At 47.4% G+C, this 19,563-nt stretch overlaps 2 protein-coding genes across 6 annotated transcripts in view; one reads left to right on the forward strand and one right to left on the reverse strand.

Annotated features, from left to right (window-relative positions):
• The window catches only part of DEUP1 (deuterosome assembly protein 1), a 75,600-nt gene extending 71,101 nt beyond the window's left edge, over positions 1 to 4,499 (reverse strand). For all 3 annotated transcript variants that reach the window (XM_068264899.1, XM_068264900.1, XM_068264891.1), the window contains exon 1: positions 4,384 to 4,499. The gene's annotated coding sequence lies outside the window, so the exon portion shown is untranslated. The remainder of the gene's footprint in view (positions 1 to 4,383) is intronic.
• A 282-nt stretch (positions 4,500 to 4,781) lies between these two features.
• Positions 4,782 to 19,563, forward strand: part of CEP295 (centrosomal protein 295) — a 198,882-nt gene continuing 184,100 nt past the window's right edge. For 2 of the 3 annotated variants that reach the window (XM_068266808.1, XM_068266809.1), the window contains exons 1-3: positions 4,783 to 4,954; positions 5,854 to 5,992; positions 16,293 to 16,493. In XM_068266808.1, the coding sequence (XP_068122909.1) occupies positions 5,870 to 5,992; positions 16,293 to 16,493 (324 nt within the window). In that variant the 5' untranslated portion in view covers positions 4,783 to 4,954; positions 5,854 to 5,869. Of the gene's footprint in view, positions 4,955 to 5,853; positions 5,993 to 16,292; positions 16,494 to 19,563 lie in introns of all 3 variants that reach the window. The other variant, XR_011026048.1, reaches the window with a different exon arrangement.

Genomic DNA, 19,563 nt, shown 5'->3' on the forward strand with positions numbered 1-19,563 from the left:
GCCTTTGTGGTGGGGAAGCGTAACAGGGACCATGCAGAGCGCAAGTGTTAAAGGGGCCTGAACCTTCTTGCGGGATCCGAGCGGCTTTTCGGCTTCACCAGTGCACGGAAGTCGGAGTGTCAGCTGACCCACATGGCGGCTCCCGTACACAGATGCCAGAAGCCGCTAGGAGGTTCAGGAATACTGCCAGACATTGCTGGAGCCCTTTATTTTAAAGCCTGCCAGCACCCACAGGAAGCCCCCCAAAAGAGATCCTCGTCATCCTTCAGGCATGCCACTTAGTTGAGACTTCCGGATGCCTGAATTCCGGATAACGAGGACTTTGCTGTATGTCTGCTCCCATGAAAGCAGGAAGTAGACACTGCAGATTTACTGCTGGATTTGTATCAACTGTAACAAAGAAATGTTTTTCTTTAAAGGTTATTATGCTGTTGCTTATCTTTTAGAGCAGAAAAGAAGTTCTGAGTTCAGGTCCGCTTTAACAAGTACACTAAGCAGCACTAATGCATTTGTACACACACTAGACAATTCTCGGCCTCTGCCAAGACTTCTGCTGTCATCCCCGACCTCCCCCCCCAATAGAAACATAATGAGTCGCTAGCCTGTCGGGCGCACGGCAGGAAGTGGTAGGCTGCAGGAGGATCGGAGAAACCTCTTGCTCACCCAGAGGCTTCCCTCTACCAAGGTAAGTATCTAAAGGCTCAATTCCATGGGCAGTTGAACCGTGTACTCCGCAAGCAGTTACCAGGCAGCAGTGTGCAGTTACCAGGCAGCAGTGTGCAGTTACCAGGCAGCAGTGTGCAGTTACCAGGCAGCAGCATGCAGTTACCAGGCAGAAGCGTGCAGTTACCAGGCAGAAGCGTGCAGTTACCAGGCAGAAGCGTGCAGTTACCAGGCAGAAGCGTGCAGTTACCAGGCAGAAGCGTGCAGTTACCAGGCAGAAGCGTGCAGTTACCAGGCAGAAGCGTGCAGTTACCAGGCAGAAGCGTGCAGTTACCAGGCAGCAGCGAGCAGCATTGAGAGTTTGAGAGGATTTTCACTGCCAATCAACTGCCCACCCCCACAGGTTAAAAATGGGTGCATAACAACAAAATGTTACATGGTGGTGGAGGTGGTGGCGGTGGTGGTTCAGGGGGGGGGGGGGGGGGGGGGGGGAGGTATCCACCACTTTTCAAGCAGAGGAGATGAAGGAAATTCTCCCAGATGGACCCCTTGCAGTAAAAATACTGCCTCATCTATGTGCTCTATTTTATCTTCTCGGAGTAAGGGTACGTTTCCATTGGTGCGGTGCGATTCCAGTGCGGAAAACGCATGTGCGATTTTGCATGCGTTTTTCTATGGGATTTCGCATGCGTTTTTAACCATGTCAATGCTGGTGTGCTTTTTACATTGTTTTTACACAAAAAACGCATGGCAAAAACGCATAGAAAAACGCATGGTAAAAACGCATGCGTTTTTCCTATTTAATTAGGGTCCGTTCACACTGCACGCGTTTCCATATGCGTTTTGGAAACGCGTGCGGGGGGGCCGACACGCAGGACATCAGACATTGCATAGAGTGCAATGTCTGATGTTCACACAGCATGCGTTCCGGACCTGTGCGGTCCGGGAACGCATGCTGCACGCAGATTTTACAAAAACGCGCGGCTGTCCCATTCACTTTTCAGTGATGGGATCAGCCACGCAACGCATACGAATGCGGATGGCGTGCGTTCGTACGCGTTGCGGTCCGCACTTTGTAGTCTGAACGGGCCCTTACACTGTATGCAATTCGCACACCGCTTTTCAGTGTACGAATTCTGATGGCTCTGCTGTGCAGATTCTTTCTGCACAGAAAAACGCTAAGAAATCCTGACAAGTGGAAACAGTCCCATCCACTTGTATTGGTTATGCGAATCTGCATGCAGGAAACGCATGCAGATTCGCTCTAGTGGAACCCGGGCCCTAAAGCCAGCTACATACATTAAATTTTGAGTGACTGATAGGCCAATTTTACTACTTCCATGTATTCCATCAAAATTGGATGTGTGAATGTGAACCATAAGGTGGCCGTTAACAATACACGTCTGTGCTGAGAGGATAGAAAAAAGGACGGGAAGACACCGGGAGCCCAATCTAGTGTAGTATCTCACGTATGGTTACCTCAATTAGTAAGAAAAGATCAAATATACTCACAAGGCTGGGTTGCGTATAGGGCAACCAGTCTGAAGCGCATGTGGGGAAGTACCGTCCCCACTCGGCCTTGTGAGGTACTCTCGATGGTCGCAGCTCCTTTGAAAAGAGTTACCACCTGCCAGGCGGTGACCCCTTAGTCCTTGGAGGAGGGGGTTCTAAAGCAACACGGGGGGTAGGAGGCGCCCTAAGGGGTACTGTTAGCACAATACTTCCGTCGAAGACAGACAATTTTAAAGGTAGACCATAGGTCAGATCAATCAAACAACGGTTGGTACATGTATGTACCCCTGATACAGAAAGTATCAGTGTCAGTTTATGTGGTTATTTAGTAGTATTAGCGGCAGATGGAACGATCCTACCTTAATGAGCAGTTATTCCATAGTAGTTTTGAAAAAACAATCTTTATTGGAGCACTCAAATAATGACTACGCGTTTCACGGTTTCATACCGCTTCCTCAGGTCGTGTATCGTGCCTATAAGCAAGGTTCCCCAGATTCGGGCGCCCGAATCTGGGGAACCTTGCTTATAGGCACGATACACGACCTGAGGAAGCGGTACGAAACCGCGAAACGCGTAGTCATTATTTGAGTGCTCCAATAAAGATTGTTTTTTCAAAACTACTATGGAATAACTGCTCATTAAGGTAGGATCGTTCCATCTGCCGCTAATACTACTAAATAACCACATAAACTGACACTGATACTTTCTGTATCAGGGGTACATACATGTACCAACCGTTGTTTGATTGATCTGACCTATGGTCTACCTTTAAAATTGTCTGTCTTCGACGGAAGTATCGTGCTAACAGTACCCCTTAGGGCGCCTCCTACCCCCCGTGTTGCGTTAACAATACAATCCCACAGACAATCCATAACGATTAATCATGCCCATTATGGGCAGAAAACCCGCTAACCAATCCGATCACATTGATGGGATCGATCCCAAAAACAGATCGATTCAATTAAAATGATCTAATTGGTTAGCAGGTTTTCGGACACTAGTGGGCATGACTGAACGTTTCCGATCAATGACCACTGTGATAGAAAATGATCGATCATTCATGGGATTGTGTTTAAAATTTTAAACTAGAAAATCTATGCAATTTTCCATTAGACTGATGCTCAAATCAATTATTTATGACAGGTCCACTCTGATTTCCGATCATCATTCTGTTTAATTTTGTATAAAATTGATCATAAAAATCGATTGGATATAAGATCGGTCATGTCAGGAATAACCAATCTGATGGAAAATTGAATCGTGTGTACCTGGCGTTAAGCCTCATCTACACGGTACAATTTTCCATAATGCTGGGCATACACGGTACATTTTCTACCGTGTAATCGAGCCGCTGGCTCGATTCCGGCGCGTCCCCGCGGGCGCCCGGATCGATTCCCGCTCGTCCCCGCGGGCGCTTCCTTATCTTCCGCTCATTTCTTCTTCTGTCCTGCTCGCCGGTATCGACCGCGGAATCGATCCGGCGGGGTATCGGACACGTCGGAAATTATCAATCGAGCCATCAGCGGCTCGATTACACGGTAGAAAACGTACCGTGTATGCCCAGCATCAGATAGATGAATCTATTAGATAACTTCCAACCTGTCCAATCTAATGCTGGGAATACACAACGCGATCCAGATTGACTCCCGCCGCATCCCCGCTCGTCCCCGCCGGTGCCCGGATCGATTCCCGCTTGTCCCCGCGGGCACTTCTTATCTTCTCTTCGTTTCTCTTCCATTGTCCACCCGCGGGGATCGAGCGCGGAATAGATCTGCCGCGTGAACGGACACGTCGGAAATTATCAATCCAGCCATCAGCAGCTTGATTGATAAGAAAAAAATGCCGTGTATGCCCAGCATTAGTCCATTAGATGTTGCAACAGATTTGGGGTATTTAACAAAGCAAAATCTATTGGAAATTGAATCTTAAACAATTTGGACGTCTACACACGATGCAATTTCTTTTTAGCTCTAAAAGATCTAGATCTAATAGACCTGGATCTGCTGGAAAATTGTACAGTGAAGATGAGGCTTAACTCATGTTATCCTGATTATCGCAGTTTAGAGAATTTACCCTAATGTTACATGAGGTTAGAATGGGACAGCTGCTGCTGCACTTCCCTAATAGTCATATGCTGGGGCTTGTAGTGCCTCCAACAAATAATGTAAAGCAATAGACCCAGATATGCAGTCAGCTCAGCCTCCATACCTGATGCACCTGAGCAGTACGCAGCCTCCAGCCAGCCAGATCTCCCCTGGGAATAGGATAAGCTATAGCAGAGCACAAGCATGGTCAGCTCTCTGTTTACCGCCTCTCAAGCCGCTCTAACGTAAGCCCCGCCTACCACACATTCCCCGCCCCTAACTGTGTTCTCTTCGCTCAAGAACACACCTGCCCATCAATTCCAACACGCCCCCTACACGCCTATAATGTAAAACTGAAGGCATTTCCATTAACCATTGCGCCGCCCCTAAAGCTCGTGTAAGAGCTTCTTCCCGACCTATCATCGCTTCCATCCATCAGCCAGAGCCTGTACCCGCTCCTCCCACAGAGTCCGTCCCAACCAATTATCTTTACATTACACTGGCTGCAGGTCACGTGGTAAGGTTCAATGCTTCCCGCGGCAGAGCTGGGCATCGGCGGGGCGTTCGAAGGTCGGAAGTGACGTGGGTGTGTTGCGGAAGCCAGCCGTTGTGGTGGGTGAATGGAGGAGTGCAGTCGGTGTAGCCCTGGCTGCTGAGTGTGTGCGGAGCTGGCAGCGGGAGGAGGCCGTGGAGGAGTAAGTGTCACACATTATTGCCTGGCTGATATGCAGGCTTATTCCCATGTCAGCATTACAGCCTGGAGAGTGTCTTCTCTATACCTGGGAGCTGTCAGGCAGGGCTGGGGATAGAGCCATACTGTAGTATTACAGCTATTGCTTCTTCTCCACCCTCCTAGTGTGTTTCAGCTTTCTGTTGTCTTATAAAGTATTTCCCATCCAGCTGTTTTTTTTCCCCCTCTTAATATAAGCTTCCATCAGCAAAAAATGTAAGATGCACACACTCTCACTCATCAGGGATCAGGGTTACCTCCCAGAACTAAACTACACCCCCCCCCCCCCAGTATTGGTAACCAGAGGTACTTATAGTGTCAGGTAGATCCCAATATGGGTAGACAGATTGTACCTCTGGTAACTACTCTGCTTTGCTTCACTTGCATTACTGTGCTCCTCAGGGGAGTAATGCCATGGTCAGGACCCAGGATTATATTGTAGCCATCACTGAATAAAGGAATCACAATCGTGTGTTGTACGTTTCACTGCCGCAAGGGCCATGCGAGTTTCTGAAGACTTGCACAGTTTGTGCAATACAATATGCCGGAGGTATCAAAATGGCCACAATCCCAGTGCAAAGTCTGCAGCGCATCGCCGCACAGAGTATGCAGTAATGCAAGTCAATGGCTGACACAGTGAGTGTGCACGATATTCTCACAGTGCACATGCGCGGACCGGTGAGAATCCCAGTAACACACTCCCTGCCCAGCAGAGAGTATGTTATTAGCCAGGGAGTGATGCTATGCATATGACATTGTTGCCACAGTGTGGCTCAGGGTCATATGAAGGCAGACTTCTGCTGCGCTTGCGTCACACTGCTTTAGGTGTAAAACTGGCCTTAATGTTTTCTCCGTGTTTTGTAGATAGCACCAATGACTGATGTACACCGGAAACATGAAGAGGAAAGTGGCAAAAGTTCCTCCACTGCGGCTCAGTCCAAATGAGGAAGCGTTAATACTGAAGCAGGAGCGAGAGAGGAGGCGGAAACTGCGACTGCAACAGGTAATGGGGTAACCTTGTGTGTGTAGAAAGATCTGCATCAATGTTTAGAGACTCAACCTCCACCTTCTCTTCTAAAGCATCACCGGGCTGGAAATTCCTGGGGATCAGAAATGATACAGCAGAGTAGAGAGGCGAGCCGGTGAGAGTCCATAGGGAACAGTTCTCCAATCACTGAAACTTGGAGCATTCTAATTGGCTAAAAGTATGGCTGTATTATTTATTAGAACACATCTGAAACCTTGCAGATTGAGGGGGTGCTGTCCACCCAGTCACATGAGCAGAAATATTGTGTTGACTTTCTCACTTGCTCACCTCAACCATACTAGTGCCAAGTAGGGACGATTAATGAGATGCAAATATTTCTGGGTTTATGTAAATTTATGTACATTTTGATGCAAATATATGCAGCTTGAAAATGGACCAATTAATTTAAACCTGGGTGGGACTTGATTGGTCCATTTTCAAGCAGCATATATCTGCCTACAAATTTACATGAATTTGCATAAACTTGGTTTTATTTGTATATCATTAATCCTCTCTAATGCCAAGTTGGCCTGCATAAGCCAGAGCAGTGCTTTTCAGCGCTGCTAGATTTGGGCGCAGCCGGCGCCTCCATAGACTTCAATAGGAATCATTCCTATTGAAGCGCTCAGTGAGTAACGTCGGCTCCGTCAGAAGACGGAGCCGAGGTTGCTTAAAAACCTAATAATTCGGCCTCCAGCGATCGCTGGAAGCCGAATTATTTCATTCCCCCACTATCCATGTCGGCCTGGAGGGGGAATAGTAATCAAATCGGCCCGGACTTGTGCAGAAGCAGGATCAGCTATATACCCGCTGTATCCTGCGCCCAAGTCTACCGGCGCCGATTTCAAATGTACTCTGCATAAGCTTCTGAAAACTACTATGTCAGTTGTATCTGTGGAAGCTTCAGATGAATACTTTTTCTAGTCAAGAATACATTTCATCTTACAGAATGGCTTCTTTACTATTAATGGCAATATACCACAATATCAGCCATACAGAGCCCTCTGATGATCCATTTGTGAAAAGGAAAATATTTCTCATGGGAAAGGAAGTATCTGCTACTGATTGGGCCCACCCTCGCACCAGGGACTTAAAAGGCCCTTGCAGCCACCTGCCTGCCGCATCGGGGGCTTAAAGGGCCGGCCTCCAGCCATCACCGACTGGGCTCCTGGGTTAAAGGGCCCTCATCTGGACAGGATTGTAGCGACCCGGGTAACCCAGGCAGGCCCCCTTCTTCACATCAAAGGAACTCCCGGAACCTGCCTGTTGTTGTTGACTGCTCTCCCCTCAGGACCCCCAAAGGTACTCTGCTGCTTCCCTTCCCTTCTCTTTATCCTGCATATGATGACTATTGCCTACCTACCTACTGCCTTCTTTGTCACCTTGCCAGCCTGCTGCCCTCTCTGCCACCTTGCCTCTGAGAGGGCGGCCATTGCCTGCCTGCTGCCCTCTGTCTGTCTGAGCCCACACTGATGCTATACTGTGTACCACTGGAGGTTGCCCCCCCCCCCCCCCATCAGTAATGGCTGCCCACTACCCCCCTTCACCACTCCTCATGCCCCGCACTGCCTACACCAGGATGCAGCTCACCCTCTGGGAATCCTGCAGCTCGTCCCTCCCTGACAGTGGTCTCCTCTACAACTCCGTCTGGAGCCACATCCAAAAAATCACTAGCTGTGACTCACCAGTCCATTCAGGCCAGTGGCGTAGGGGCTGCCGCGCGGGGGCCCTTGTGAGGTTGAGGAAAAGGGGTCTGCGCTCACCCATTCCTTCGGCCCTCCTGGCAAATGTACGCTCCCTCCCTAACAAGTTGGACGAACTTCGCCTTCTCACCAACAAGAGGGAGCTCGGCAATAACACCCCTGTCATCTGCTTCACAGAAACATGGCTGCAGGAGGACATCCCAGACAATGCCCTTCTCCTCCCGGGCTTCAACATTACACGTGCGGACCGCGATCCCACCATCTCGGGGAAAAAGAAAGGTGGGGGAATCTGTTTCTATGTCAGCTCCGCATGGAGCCCAAGCACATCATTACTAGCCAAAAAGTGCACCCCCAACCTCGAACTACTACTTATTAATTGCAAGCCTTCATACTCGCCCAGAGAGTTCACCTCCTACGTCCTCGCAGGAGTGTACATTCCTCCTGACGCCGACGTCAAAACTGCTCAGCGCGACCTCAGTGACATCATCACGCAGTGGGAGATGTGCCTTCCAGACTCTCTGTTTATCGTTATGGGGGACTTCAACAAAGCCAACCTCCGGCATGAGCTCCCACGCTACCACCAGCACGTGGTCTGCCCCACCAGGAATGCTAGCACTCTGGACCACTGTTATACGCCTCTAAAGGACGCCTACAAGGCCATCTCATGGGCTGCTCTTGGTTCCTCTGACCACTGCCTCATCCATCTTGTTCCTACCTACAGAAGGCGCTTGGAGTCAGCGAAACCTGTCCTGAAGTCCACCAAAGTGTGGTCCAACGAAGCCAAGCTCCAACTCCAGGCATGCTTTGACTGCACGGACTGGAAGGCACTGGAATCTCCCAACCTTGATGAGTGGTCTGATACTGTCTCATCCTATATCAGCTTCTGTGAGGAATCCTGTGTGCCCACCAAGTCCTTTAAGATTTACCCTAACGACAAACCGTGGTTCTCGAACAAGCTGCGCCAACTGCGGAAGCGCAAGGAAGCCGCGCACAGGTCCGGCTCCCTGGAGGACTTCAGGGCAGCAAGGAACTCCCTCAACAGGGAACTGCGGGCTGCAAAACGGTCATATGGTGAAAGGATTCAGAATAATCTTCGCTCAAAGGACCCTCGGGCGGTCTGGAAGGGCCTAAAGGCTGCCACCAGCTATAAGCCCCCTCCCCAACAGGCTTCTCCTTGCTCCGAGCTAGCAGAGGAACTCAGTAACTTTTATTGCAGGTTTGAGGTTCCGGCTACCTCTGGGGGGCAGTCAACACCTTCTGCCCCCTCCTCTACCCCCAAGAGCATCGAACCTAGCTCAAGCACATGCCCTGCCCCGACAGTATCCGAGGCCGATGTTCTGCACCTCCTGTCTGCCATGAATGCCAGGAAAGCATCTGGCCCTGATGTGGCGTGTCACCTGCATGTCTGAAGTCCTGCTCACGTCAGCTGGCCCCCGTCCTCACCTCTATCTTTGCCAGGTCCCTCAACGAAGGGAAGGTCCCTACATGCTTCAAGGAATCCATCATCATTCCCGTCCCAAAAAAGCAAGGTGTTTCTGACCTAAATAACTTCAGGCCCGTGGCCCTAACATCAGTGATCATGAAGACCTTTGAAAGAGCGGTCCTGCCTCTGCTCAAGAATGCTACCCTGGACCGACTGGACCCTCTACAGTTTGCGTACAGAGCAAACAGGTCCACTGACGATGCTATTAACATCTGCCTGGAGTTTATCACAGACCACCTAGACAGGCCGAACTCATACGCTAGAATTCTTCTCCTGGACTTCAGCTCGGCCTTCAATACTATCTGCCCCCGTATTCTGCATGACAATCTCACGGAGCTCAGAGTCCATCCAATTCTCCGTCTATGGATCTCAGACTTTCTCTCAAACAGGTCCCAGGTTGTTAAGCTGGGCGACATATCCTCCAGACCCAGAGTGACCAACATTGGAGCACCTCAGGGCTGCGTCCTGTCACCATTTCTGTTCTCTCTATACACGAACAATTGCACATCCACAGCCGACACTGTCAAAATCATCAAATTTGCAGACTATACAACAATTGTTGGCCTTGTTAGTGAGAACGACGAGCGGGCTTACCGCCAGGAGGTAGATAGAATCTGCAGTTGGTGTAAAGAGAATAGGCTAGTTCTTAACACAGCCAAAACCGTGGAGATGGTCATTGATTTCAGGAAGTATGCCAGTATTCCCCCCCCCCCCCCCCGATATATATCGAGGGCACCGAAGTCGCTAGGGTTCCCAGCGTCCGCCTCCTGGGCACAACCATCTCTGATGACCTGACCTGGAGGGCAAACACCACCGCAACTCAGAAGAAGGCTCAGCAAAGACTCTTCTTCCTTCGCCAACTAAAAGTTTGGTATGGCCCAAGAACTCTTGAGGTCCTTCTACTCTGCCACAATAGTCAGTCCTCTGCTCATCCATCCTGGTCTGGTTCGCTAGCTGCTCCGCCAGTGACAGATATAAACTCCAGAGGGTTGTCAGCTCAGCAGAGAAGATCATTGGGAAACCTCTTCCCCCTCTGGATCTCATCTACAGCACTAGACTGCATAATAGAGCAATGAAAATTGTGGGCGACCCCTCCCACCCTGGTCACAGTCTTTTCACTCGACTCAAACTGGGCCGGAGGTTCCGGTCCATCCCTGCTAAGACTACGAGGCGTACGAACACTTTCTTCCCCACGGCCATCAGACTTTTGAACTCTGCCCATTCGACCAATCCCCCCCTGCAGCCACCTTCGGACTAATATCTAACTTCGGCTGTGTCCGCTCTGTCTACTTCCATGCTTTAGGCCGTACTAGAATTTATCCTCTGTCTCACGCTGCTGCACCTGCCAGACCAGCGATGCTCTACATCAAATGTTGTATTACTCCAGTTCTGTTGTATTACTCCTGTTCTTCGGTTGTACTAGTCTTGTTTCTGTTGTACTACTCTTGTCTGTTGTATTGCTCCTTCTGTGCCAATCAATGTGCCAAATCCAATTCCAGGCATGGCCCCAACCGTACTTGGCGAAATAAACGAATTCTGATTCTGAAGTTCAATTCTTGGTTACGGTTTCTCTTTAATACACTGCACACCACGGGGACACTTGCTACTTTTGGTGGGACACAGACTGAGGGTCCGTCTATCATCATCATAACGAACGCCATTACCACCGTGCACCAGATTGAGCCTTTCCAACAGAGATTTTTTTTTTCCCAGCATGCCCAATCCTTTTAACTGATTTTAGCCGGAAATTGATTGAAAGATCAAAGGTCAGTTGGGCGGCCATGTTGCAGCAGCACATATTTTATAAAATTATTGAAACGGAAGGTTGGTCAGGCTGCTATATCAAGTTATGCATAGGCACTTTTACTGGGGCGTTTTTTTTTTTTTTTTTTTTTTCTGGGGGAACCCCATGTATTGTAGTTAAAGGCAGGACTGTGGAGTCGGAGTTGGGGCAATTTTGGGTGCCTGGAGTCGGGAACAAATGCACCGACTCCGACTCCTAATGAATTTGTAACTGTAATTAAAATAGAAAATATGATAAAATGTTCTATTTCTCAGATAATAGTCATTAAAAATAATGTGTATATATACAGTAATAGCTGTGCTTAGTCCACAAAAACGAAATAAACCAATCAAAATTCGTTACTTGTGCTGCTTCAGTAAAGCAGTCCGCGTATTTTTAAGGTCAGATATACATATCTGATTGTGACTGTACAGTATATATGATGTGTACACAGGAATCTCTTATATATACTAAATAACATCTATGCTGTAAGTATAAAGCCTGATGTGTAGCCATGTCACTAATAGAGATGGTCAATGAGATGGAAATAATTCTGCGTTGATGCTGATTTATGCAAATGTACGCACTCTCTTTGCTCATGAAATCAAATAATTTGATATGTTGTTAAAATTTGGTTTCGTGACTACAAATTAAAGGGTACCTGAGACAGATGTAAAGTTTTTTTTTTTTTTTTTTTTTTTTTTATACATACCTGGGGCTTCCTCCAGCCCCCTTCAGGCCAATCAGTCCCTCGCTATCCTCCACCACCTGGATCTTCTGCTATGAGTCCTGGTAATTCAGCCAGTCAGCGCTGTCCAGCCACGTGCCGCTCCCACAGCCAGGAACATTCTGCACCTGCGCAATAGTGCTGCACAGGTGTAGTATGCTCCTGGCGGCGGAGTGTGTGCATGCGCACTACTCCCGACTGGCTCAAGTACCTGGACTCATAGCAGAAGATCCAGGTGGTGGAGGAGGACAACGGGGGACGGATTATCCTGAAGGCGGCTGGAGGAAGCCCCAGGTATGTATAAAACTTAAATTTCATCTGTCTCAGGTTTACTTTGTTACACAGTATTTATTTATTTTATTTATTGTATTTATAAAGCGCCAACATATTACGCAGCGCTGGACAATAAATAGGGATGCATACAATATTTAGGGGTGACCTACAGCAAAATGACAATACCTGAATACAAGAAAGATCAGATCATGCAGCGCAGTATGAGTACAAGGTAATGCTTAGTCAGTCACTGGATTGAGCATGGAGATTGGGCAAGTTAGGTTCACTCAGATGCCTAGCATGGGTTCACAGTAATGGAGGTGCATGATCAGGTTGGACACAAAAGGAGGAGGACCCTGCCCAAAGGCTTACAATCTAAAGGGAGAGGTAGGGACACGAGAGGTAGGAGACCAGAGTTCAGCTGTGGGTTTAGAGCACTTGTGAGGGGTAGTAGGCCAGAGTGAAAAGGTGAGTTTTGAGGGCTTTCTTGAAGATGTTGAAGGAGGGGGCTGCCCTAATGGGTGGAGGTAGGGAGTTCCATAGTGTTGGAGCAGCTCTTGAGAAGTCCTGGAGGCGTGCATGGGACTGGGTGATGCGGGGGCGGTTAGGCAAAGTTCATTGGAAGAGCGGAGTGAGCGGCTAGGTGTGTACCTCTGAGTAAGATCGGAAATGTAGGTTGGACAGGTTTTGTGGACAGATTTGTAGGTCAGACACAGTATCTTGAATCTGATTCTGGACTGGATAGGAAGCCAGTGGAGGGATTCAAGGAGGGGATCCGCCATGGTGGAGCGATGGAAGCAGTGGATAATTCTGGCTGTTGCATTCATGATGTACTGCAGTGGGGCTTTTTGGGTCATAGGGAGACCAGACAGCAGGGCATTGCAGTAGTCAAGGTGTGAAATTATGAGGGCATGGATGAGGAGTTTGGTGGTGGCAGGGGTCAGGAAAGGGCGAATCTTACAGTTGTTACGAAGGTGGAAGTTGCAGGACTTTGTGAGGTTTTGCATGTGGGGAGTGAAGGAGAGTGCGGAGTCCAGGGTGACACCCAGACAGCGGGCTTGAGAGGTAGGGTGAATGGTAGTGTGGTTAAGTGACATGCACATCTGGGAGGCTTATGGATGTCCGGGGTGGGAAGATCATAAATTCCGTTTTGACTAGGTTTAGTTTCAGGAACCTAGCGGACATCCAGGAGGAGATGGCTGATAGACAGGAGGAGCCCTTGTCCATGGTAGTGGTGGATATGTCAGGGGTGTGGAGGTAGATCTGGGTGTCATCTGCATACAGATGATAGTTAAAACCCATGGAGGAGATAACCTTGCCAATGGAGGATGTGTATAGGGTGAACAGTAGGGGGCCAAGGACCGAACCTTGGGGGACTCCCACCGAGAGGTGGTTGGGGGTGGATGAAGTCTCATTAAAGGTGGTCGTGAAGGAGCAGTTGGAGAGGTAGGATAAAAGCCAGGACAGGGCAAGATCGTGAATGCCCAGGGACTGGAGGAGTAGGGGATGATCTACTGTGTCAAAAGCTGCTGAAAGGTCAAGAAGGAGGAGACTGGAGTATTTACCTTCAGCTTTAGCTAAGGCAAGGTCATTGACCACTTTGGTGAGAACAGTTACGGTTGAGTGGGCAGGCCGAAATCCAGATTGCAGTGGGTCTAGCAGTGAGTTGGCATTGAGGAATTGGGTCAGGCGTTTGTGAACCAGACGCTCAAGGAGTTTTGAGGCAAAGGGGAGGAGGGAGATAGGACGGTAGTTGGAGGGTAGCGAGGGGTCGAGGGAGGGTTTCTTGAGCAGGGGTAGTACAGTGGCCTGCTTGAAGTCTGAGGGGAAGGTGCCTGTGGATAGGGAGAGGTTGAACAGGGTAGTACTATACTCTACATGTGCACTCCCCACAGAGCTGCAGGGAATCCACTGAGAATGCTGTGCACATTGAACACAAAGGTGTTGTCTGTCACCCATAAACCTTGTTCAGATTGTGCATAAAGAATGTGTAATAGAGGAAGAATCCCCTTATTCCCCTGCAGAGCACCTGCACATCACTCTTGCATGCACCCACAGTTACATTGCCTGGGGCCTGATAGATGTTCTTTGTTCCGACCTGTACCTTTTACAAGTACTCTTACCAAGGACTAGTTTTAGCCTAAAGGGAATAAATATAGTAGTCTACATATCCTTCTCACTTCAGTTGTCTTGTAAAATTCCTAAGCGTTGGCAGTTAAGAGACGAATTTCACGTTACATACTGTTAATCAACAAAATTGTAATATGCAAATTAGAGGAGTTGAGGAGTCTGAGTCGGTGGAATCCTAAACTGAGGAGTCGGGAGTCGGTGGATTTTTGGACCCACTCCACAGCCCTGGTTAAAGGGAGCCTGAAATAAGATTATGGAGGCTACCATTTCTTTCCTTTTAGGCTAGGTTTCCACTTGTGCGTTTTGTGTCAAATTTTTATCTCAGAAAATTCGCATTGATTTGGCAACTAATGGTAGTGATTCAATGCAAATTTTCATACTCGTTCGTACGTGAGAAGAAAATCTGAGGTCCTGCATCATTTTTTTTCGGACATCGCGTACGATTTGGCATACAAATTTTCACGTTAATTGCACGAAAATTCGAATTAGATTCATGGTTACAGTAAGTTGTCAGCAGTCATGACTAAGCTGTTACTAGGCAGATTGTTTATTTAACTAATGCGTATTAGGAAACGTAGCCTTAAACAATACCAGTTGCCTGGCAGCCCTGCTGATCTATTTGGCTGCAGCAGTGTCTGAATAACACCAGAAACAAGCCTGCAGCTTATCTTGTCATATCTGACAATCCTGTCAAACGCCTGATCTGCTGCATGCTTGTTCAGGGTCTATGGCTAAAAGTATTAGAGGCATTGGATCAGCAGGATAGCCTGACAACTAATAGTGCTTAAAAGGAAATAAATATGGCGGCCTTCATATACCCCTTGCTTCAGTTTTCCTGTAAACACCTAGCTGCATTTATATTAAAACAGGAAGCATTCTACTGGCAGAATATCCAAAATACAGATACAGCCTCTTCCTGCCTCATCGTAATGGTAGTTAATGACATATAATTAGGGCACCTGGAAATGTGGGCGCAGGGTGAAGCTGAAAATCTGCTCACCCTGCTTCTGCAAATTTCCCAGCAGCGTTCATTACTATTCCCTCTCCAGGCCGCCCGTGACCCTGAGAAAATACGTAATTCGGCTGCCAGCTATTGCTGACGGTTGAATTATCCGGGGTTTTTTTTTATTTGGTCTCTGTCTTTAAAGGGGAACTGAAGTAAGAGATATACGGAGGCTGCCATATTTATTTCCTTTTAATCAATACCAGTTGCCTGGCAGCCCTGCTGGTCTATTTCTCTGCAGTAGTATCTGAACAACACCAGAAACAAGCATGCAGCTAGTCTTGTCAGATCTGACTTTAATGTCTGAAACACCTGATCTGCTGCATGCTTCTTCAGGGGCTATGGCTAATAGTATTAGAGGCAGAGGATCAACAGGGCTGCCAGGCAACTGGTATTGCTTAAAAGAAAATAAACATGGCAGCCTCCATATACCTCTCTCTTCAGTTCCCAATTAAATGGAGCCCAAATTACTGACAGAGTGCTGGCATTGCCATAATTTACCTAATAGCCTATGGTGACGCCCACATTTCCAACGCTTTTTCTGCCTTACTGTGGTAATGTGCTAATATCAGCTTCCCTGCAGTGTTTGTACTGCATAAATGGCAGGGGGTGCATCTGACTAGCCCAGTTGAAGCTGCATTACGTTAACATGCAAGCCAGAGTTATTGCCATTGGCAAGAGCCAACCAAATAGACTTTTGCAATAGGATGTTTGTGGTTTCAGATAAGTTCACGCATATCTTACTTTGGCTTGAAATAAAAAATTTTATGCATTTTACCCATTAGCAACTTCTATAGCGTTATCTCGTTTGAGATAAGTGCTGCTTTTGACCTCAGTTGGCAGAACTCTTTGTGCTGTAAATTCTTGGAATGCTTTGATATCTCTCTACTAACATAAAATATAGAAACTGAAAGCAGAAGTCTTCTGTTATGGTCTCACACTACCCTCTAGTGACAAGTGTCCATAAATACACATTAAAGCAGTTCTAATTCAAAGCCGGGAATTGTAACAAATAAGGGAAAAAAAAATGGACTAACATACATTGGCCTGAAGCACTTGCAAGCCTCTAAATAAATTGGCTGCTAAAGGGTTAAAAAAATGTAAACTGTTGCTAGACCGGTGCGTTAAGAGAGCCTTTGTTGTTGAGCCTGTTAATTGGCTTGTGTCTTTACAGGTCAGGGAACAGGAGAAGTTCATCGCTCAGCAAATCCGTCATGATGTTCAGGAGCGGAGGGATCAGCAGCTGCAGCACTTGGCAGAGGAGCTGAGAGCCAAATGGGAGGCAGACCAAGCGGAGAAGCTCCGAGCTCTGGAGAGGGTTTATCTGTCTACACTAAGCGCCATTGGAGAGGGACATCGGCAGGCCAAGGAGAATGTAAGCTTGTCCTATAGAAACGGGTTGCCAGGCACACAAGCAACCTTCTCTTGTTAGTAGACACAGCAGACCTCTGCGTTAGTAGCCCTGCTGTTGTGAGGCTGGACTGACCACCTTCTTCTGCTTGGACTGTCCCAGCTGAATCCTCCGCTTATAAATATTGTAATATTAAATATTGTAGACTTTTTGGAATACTTTTCTCTTTCCTCATAAAATACGTGTGTTCCAATTGAAGCCTTGTAGCAGTTTCCTATGAGCAGGTTTAATACAGGAGTTATGTTATCTAACAGATACAAGTGTCTTCTAGTCATCCAGGGATTAAAGCAAACCTGTATAAAGCTCCTACACATGCTCCACCGCTGTCACCCAAATAAATTGTCCCACCAACAATAAGACATTTATCGTTCATATAGACCATACATGTCAAACTATGGCCCGGGGGCCAAATTTGGCCCTCAAGTGGTCTCCCCACTTTGCATTATGTTTGGCGCACTCTAGACCACCAGGGAAGCTATATTGGAGGTGAAGCCCTAGATCACCGGGGAAGCCATATGGGGAAGGTAGGGGGAAGCACTAAAACTGTATAGAGAAGGGTGGGGGTCTCTAGACCCCAGGGAACTGTATAGTGGAGGGAGAACTTTTATAACAGAGGAAGGTGATCAGTAGACATTGAGGTTGGCCCACGACTAGGTCCCAGCGTACAATTTCTGTCCACTTTGTATTGGAGTTTAACACCCCTGATATAGACCAATCCATCCTGGCAGATCAGTTTGGATGGTAATCGGTGTAAGTACTGAACAATGGCAAATCCTTGCTCCGGTCAAAGTACTCACATGGTGAATTTCGCACTTCAGTGCCTCCCTTTTCACTCTTCCACTAACAGATTGGCAGACCGTGATTGTGCAGGCTAATTTAAATGTTATTCCAAAGTCGTTCGCTCATTTTATAGCGAAAGTAGCGTAGACCACTCTATTCATGGAGCGGCAACCCGTGCTGATAAAACAAGGTACAGTTAATAATTTCCATTAATGTGCTGGAATGGGGAGAACATTTTAAAGCTCATCTACTCTTAAGTTTCTATGGTTTGGCCCAGAACCCCCTTCTCCAACTGGCCACAGGGTGGCTTCACCTTGGCTCTTGGTTGCAGTTGTCCAGTAATCTTTCAACAACTGTGACCTGATGTAACTCTGGCGACGCTTTCACACTTCTGTCACCTTGGTGGGGGATTAAGTCTTAGCAATTTTTGCAGGGTCACTCCAGGGTATTTTCCAATGATACCCCCCCAGCCAGCTTTCTAGTCCATACTGCTGTTAGTGGTGTGCCGCTTGCTAGCTGTATTGGAACTATAATTCCTAGCATGCCTTCCAGTGTGATACTATGTAATGCTAGGATTGCAAAGTCTTGTATATAATCGGATAAATGCTGTTTGGTGTTTGTTCACTGCCTGCTGTGGAAATAGAAAGTCCTGTTTTCAAATCTTGCCATGTGACTTCCTTGATTACATTTATGACTGTTTGCTGTAATTCCACAACCTACTGATAGGTGATTTACCCATTGTCAGGAACCGGCCCGCGGCACGCCTGCGTATACGGTTCCCGACTGCGGGTTTGACCAGACTGAGAGGGGAAGCAGCCTTAGTCAAGCTAAAACAAGGCTGGGACCCCTCAGAACACCTCTCACTGCCACCACTAGCGGTTCGCTAGACACTTCCACTCTGCTGTCGAGTCCTCAGCGCGCACTCCGCGTTTTCGTATTTGGGTCAGCTTTGCGCTTAGGCCAAATACGGGAACGCCACGCACCCACACACACACACACACAGTTGCAATCTTACACTGTCGTGAAGCAAAGACCCACTAACAGTCGTTCCGAACGATACTGTTAGCCACTCTGCTGTCGCTACTCGCACTGGCGTTGTTCGTACGTTGGGTCAGCTGCGCGCTTAGGCCAACGTATGACAAATGCCCCCACACACAATGCAATTACAATTTCATACGGTAGTGTTGCTCAAGCGTACAATTAGGCATTAACTTCTACACGGTTACACTTCAGTCCCTTCTAGGCTATGAGTGTTAGTTTAGTACAGCAGAAGTCAGCTTATTAAATAATGATTTAATATTCCATAAAAACATAGAACAATGCAGAACTTAATATATATACAAAAAGATTACAAAAAACAAAGTAAAAATAGTTACAAGATAAAAGTTACAAAGATAACACACACGGATATTTGCGTAAAAATAAACGGGGGAAAAAAGAACGTTACCAGCTTAGGTTAGAACGTTGTTTGACGGGAGGACGCCGTTTCGACCAGGAGTCGCGATCATCCCTAGCTATTCGCTACCTCCGAGAGAAGACACCGGTGGCTGTCCTGGGCCAGCTTAAATAGTCCGAAGTGTCCCCTGGGGCATTTAATGTTCAGCCCCCAGGAACTAATGCTGTTTCCCCGTTTGTGACATCACCGAACGCTTGTCATAATCTTTCTTGTGATATGCAAACTTCAAAGGGGTTCCTGTTTTAGCTTCTTGAAGTTTGCAGAATTCAATAGGTGAGATTGTATCCTATCAGACATCAAAAAGCTTCCTCCACATTATTTCCTTGGTTAAAGTGTATTTTCGCACATACATGAAAAGATGGCCTTTTGGTTACAGGTAGCAGTTTGCCTGTAATTGCCTGTAGACAGATGCAGACAATCACACCTGGGACAGCAGATCAAAAGTGACTGCTAGTGGCTTAATGAGCTGCTTCCTTGCCTATTGAAGGTGACTGGTCATATTCACTGAAGACCTCTTTAGATGCAAATGTAGGTCTAGTGACCCACCCACACAAATACATGAACAGTCCATGAATCTAGCCTGCATCTCTTCACCTTTGACATACCACAGCAGATATAAAAATGGGACAATGAAAATATATTACTGTATTATCCTTAACAGCATCAGCACCCCAATATATCTCCACACCCATGGTGGTATGGTAAAGCGGACCCAAACCAAATATTTTTTTTTATTCAAAATATTTAGTTGCACCACATGACACACATAAGAAGATGATAAAAAAAAAAAACACTTTC

This window comes from Hyperolius riggenbachi, chromosome 2 (assembly GCF_040937935.1).
Source record: "Hyperolius riggenbachi isolate aHypRig1 chromosome 2, aHypRig1.pri, whole genome shotgun sequence".
NCBI classification, from domain to species: domain Eukaryota; kingdom Metazoa; phylum Chordata; class Amphibia; order Anura; family Hyperoliidae; genus Hyperolius; species Hyperolius riggenbachi.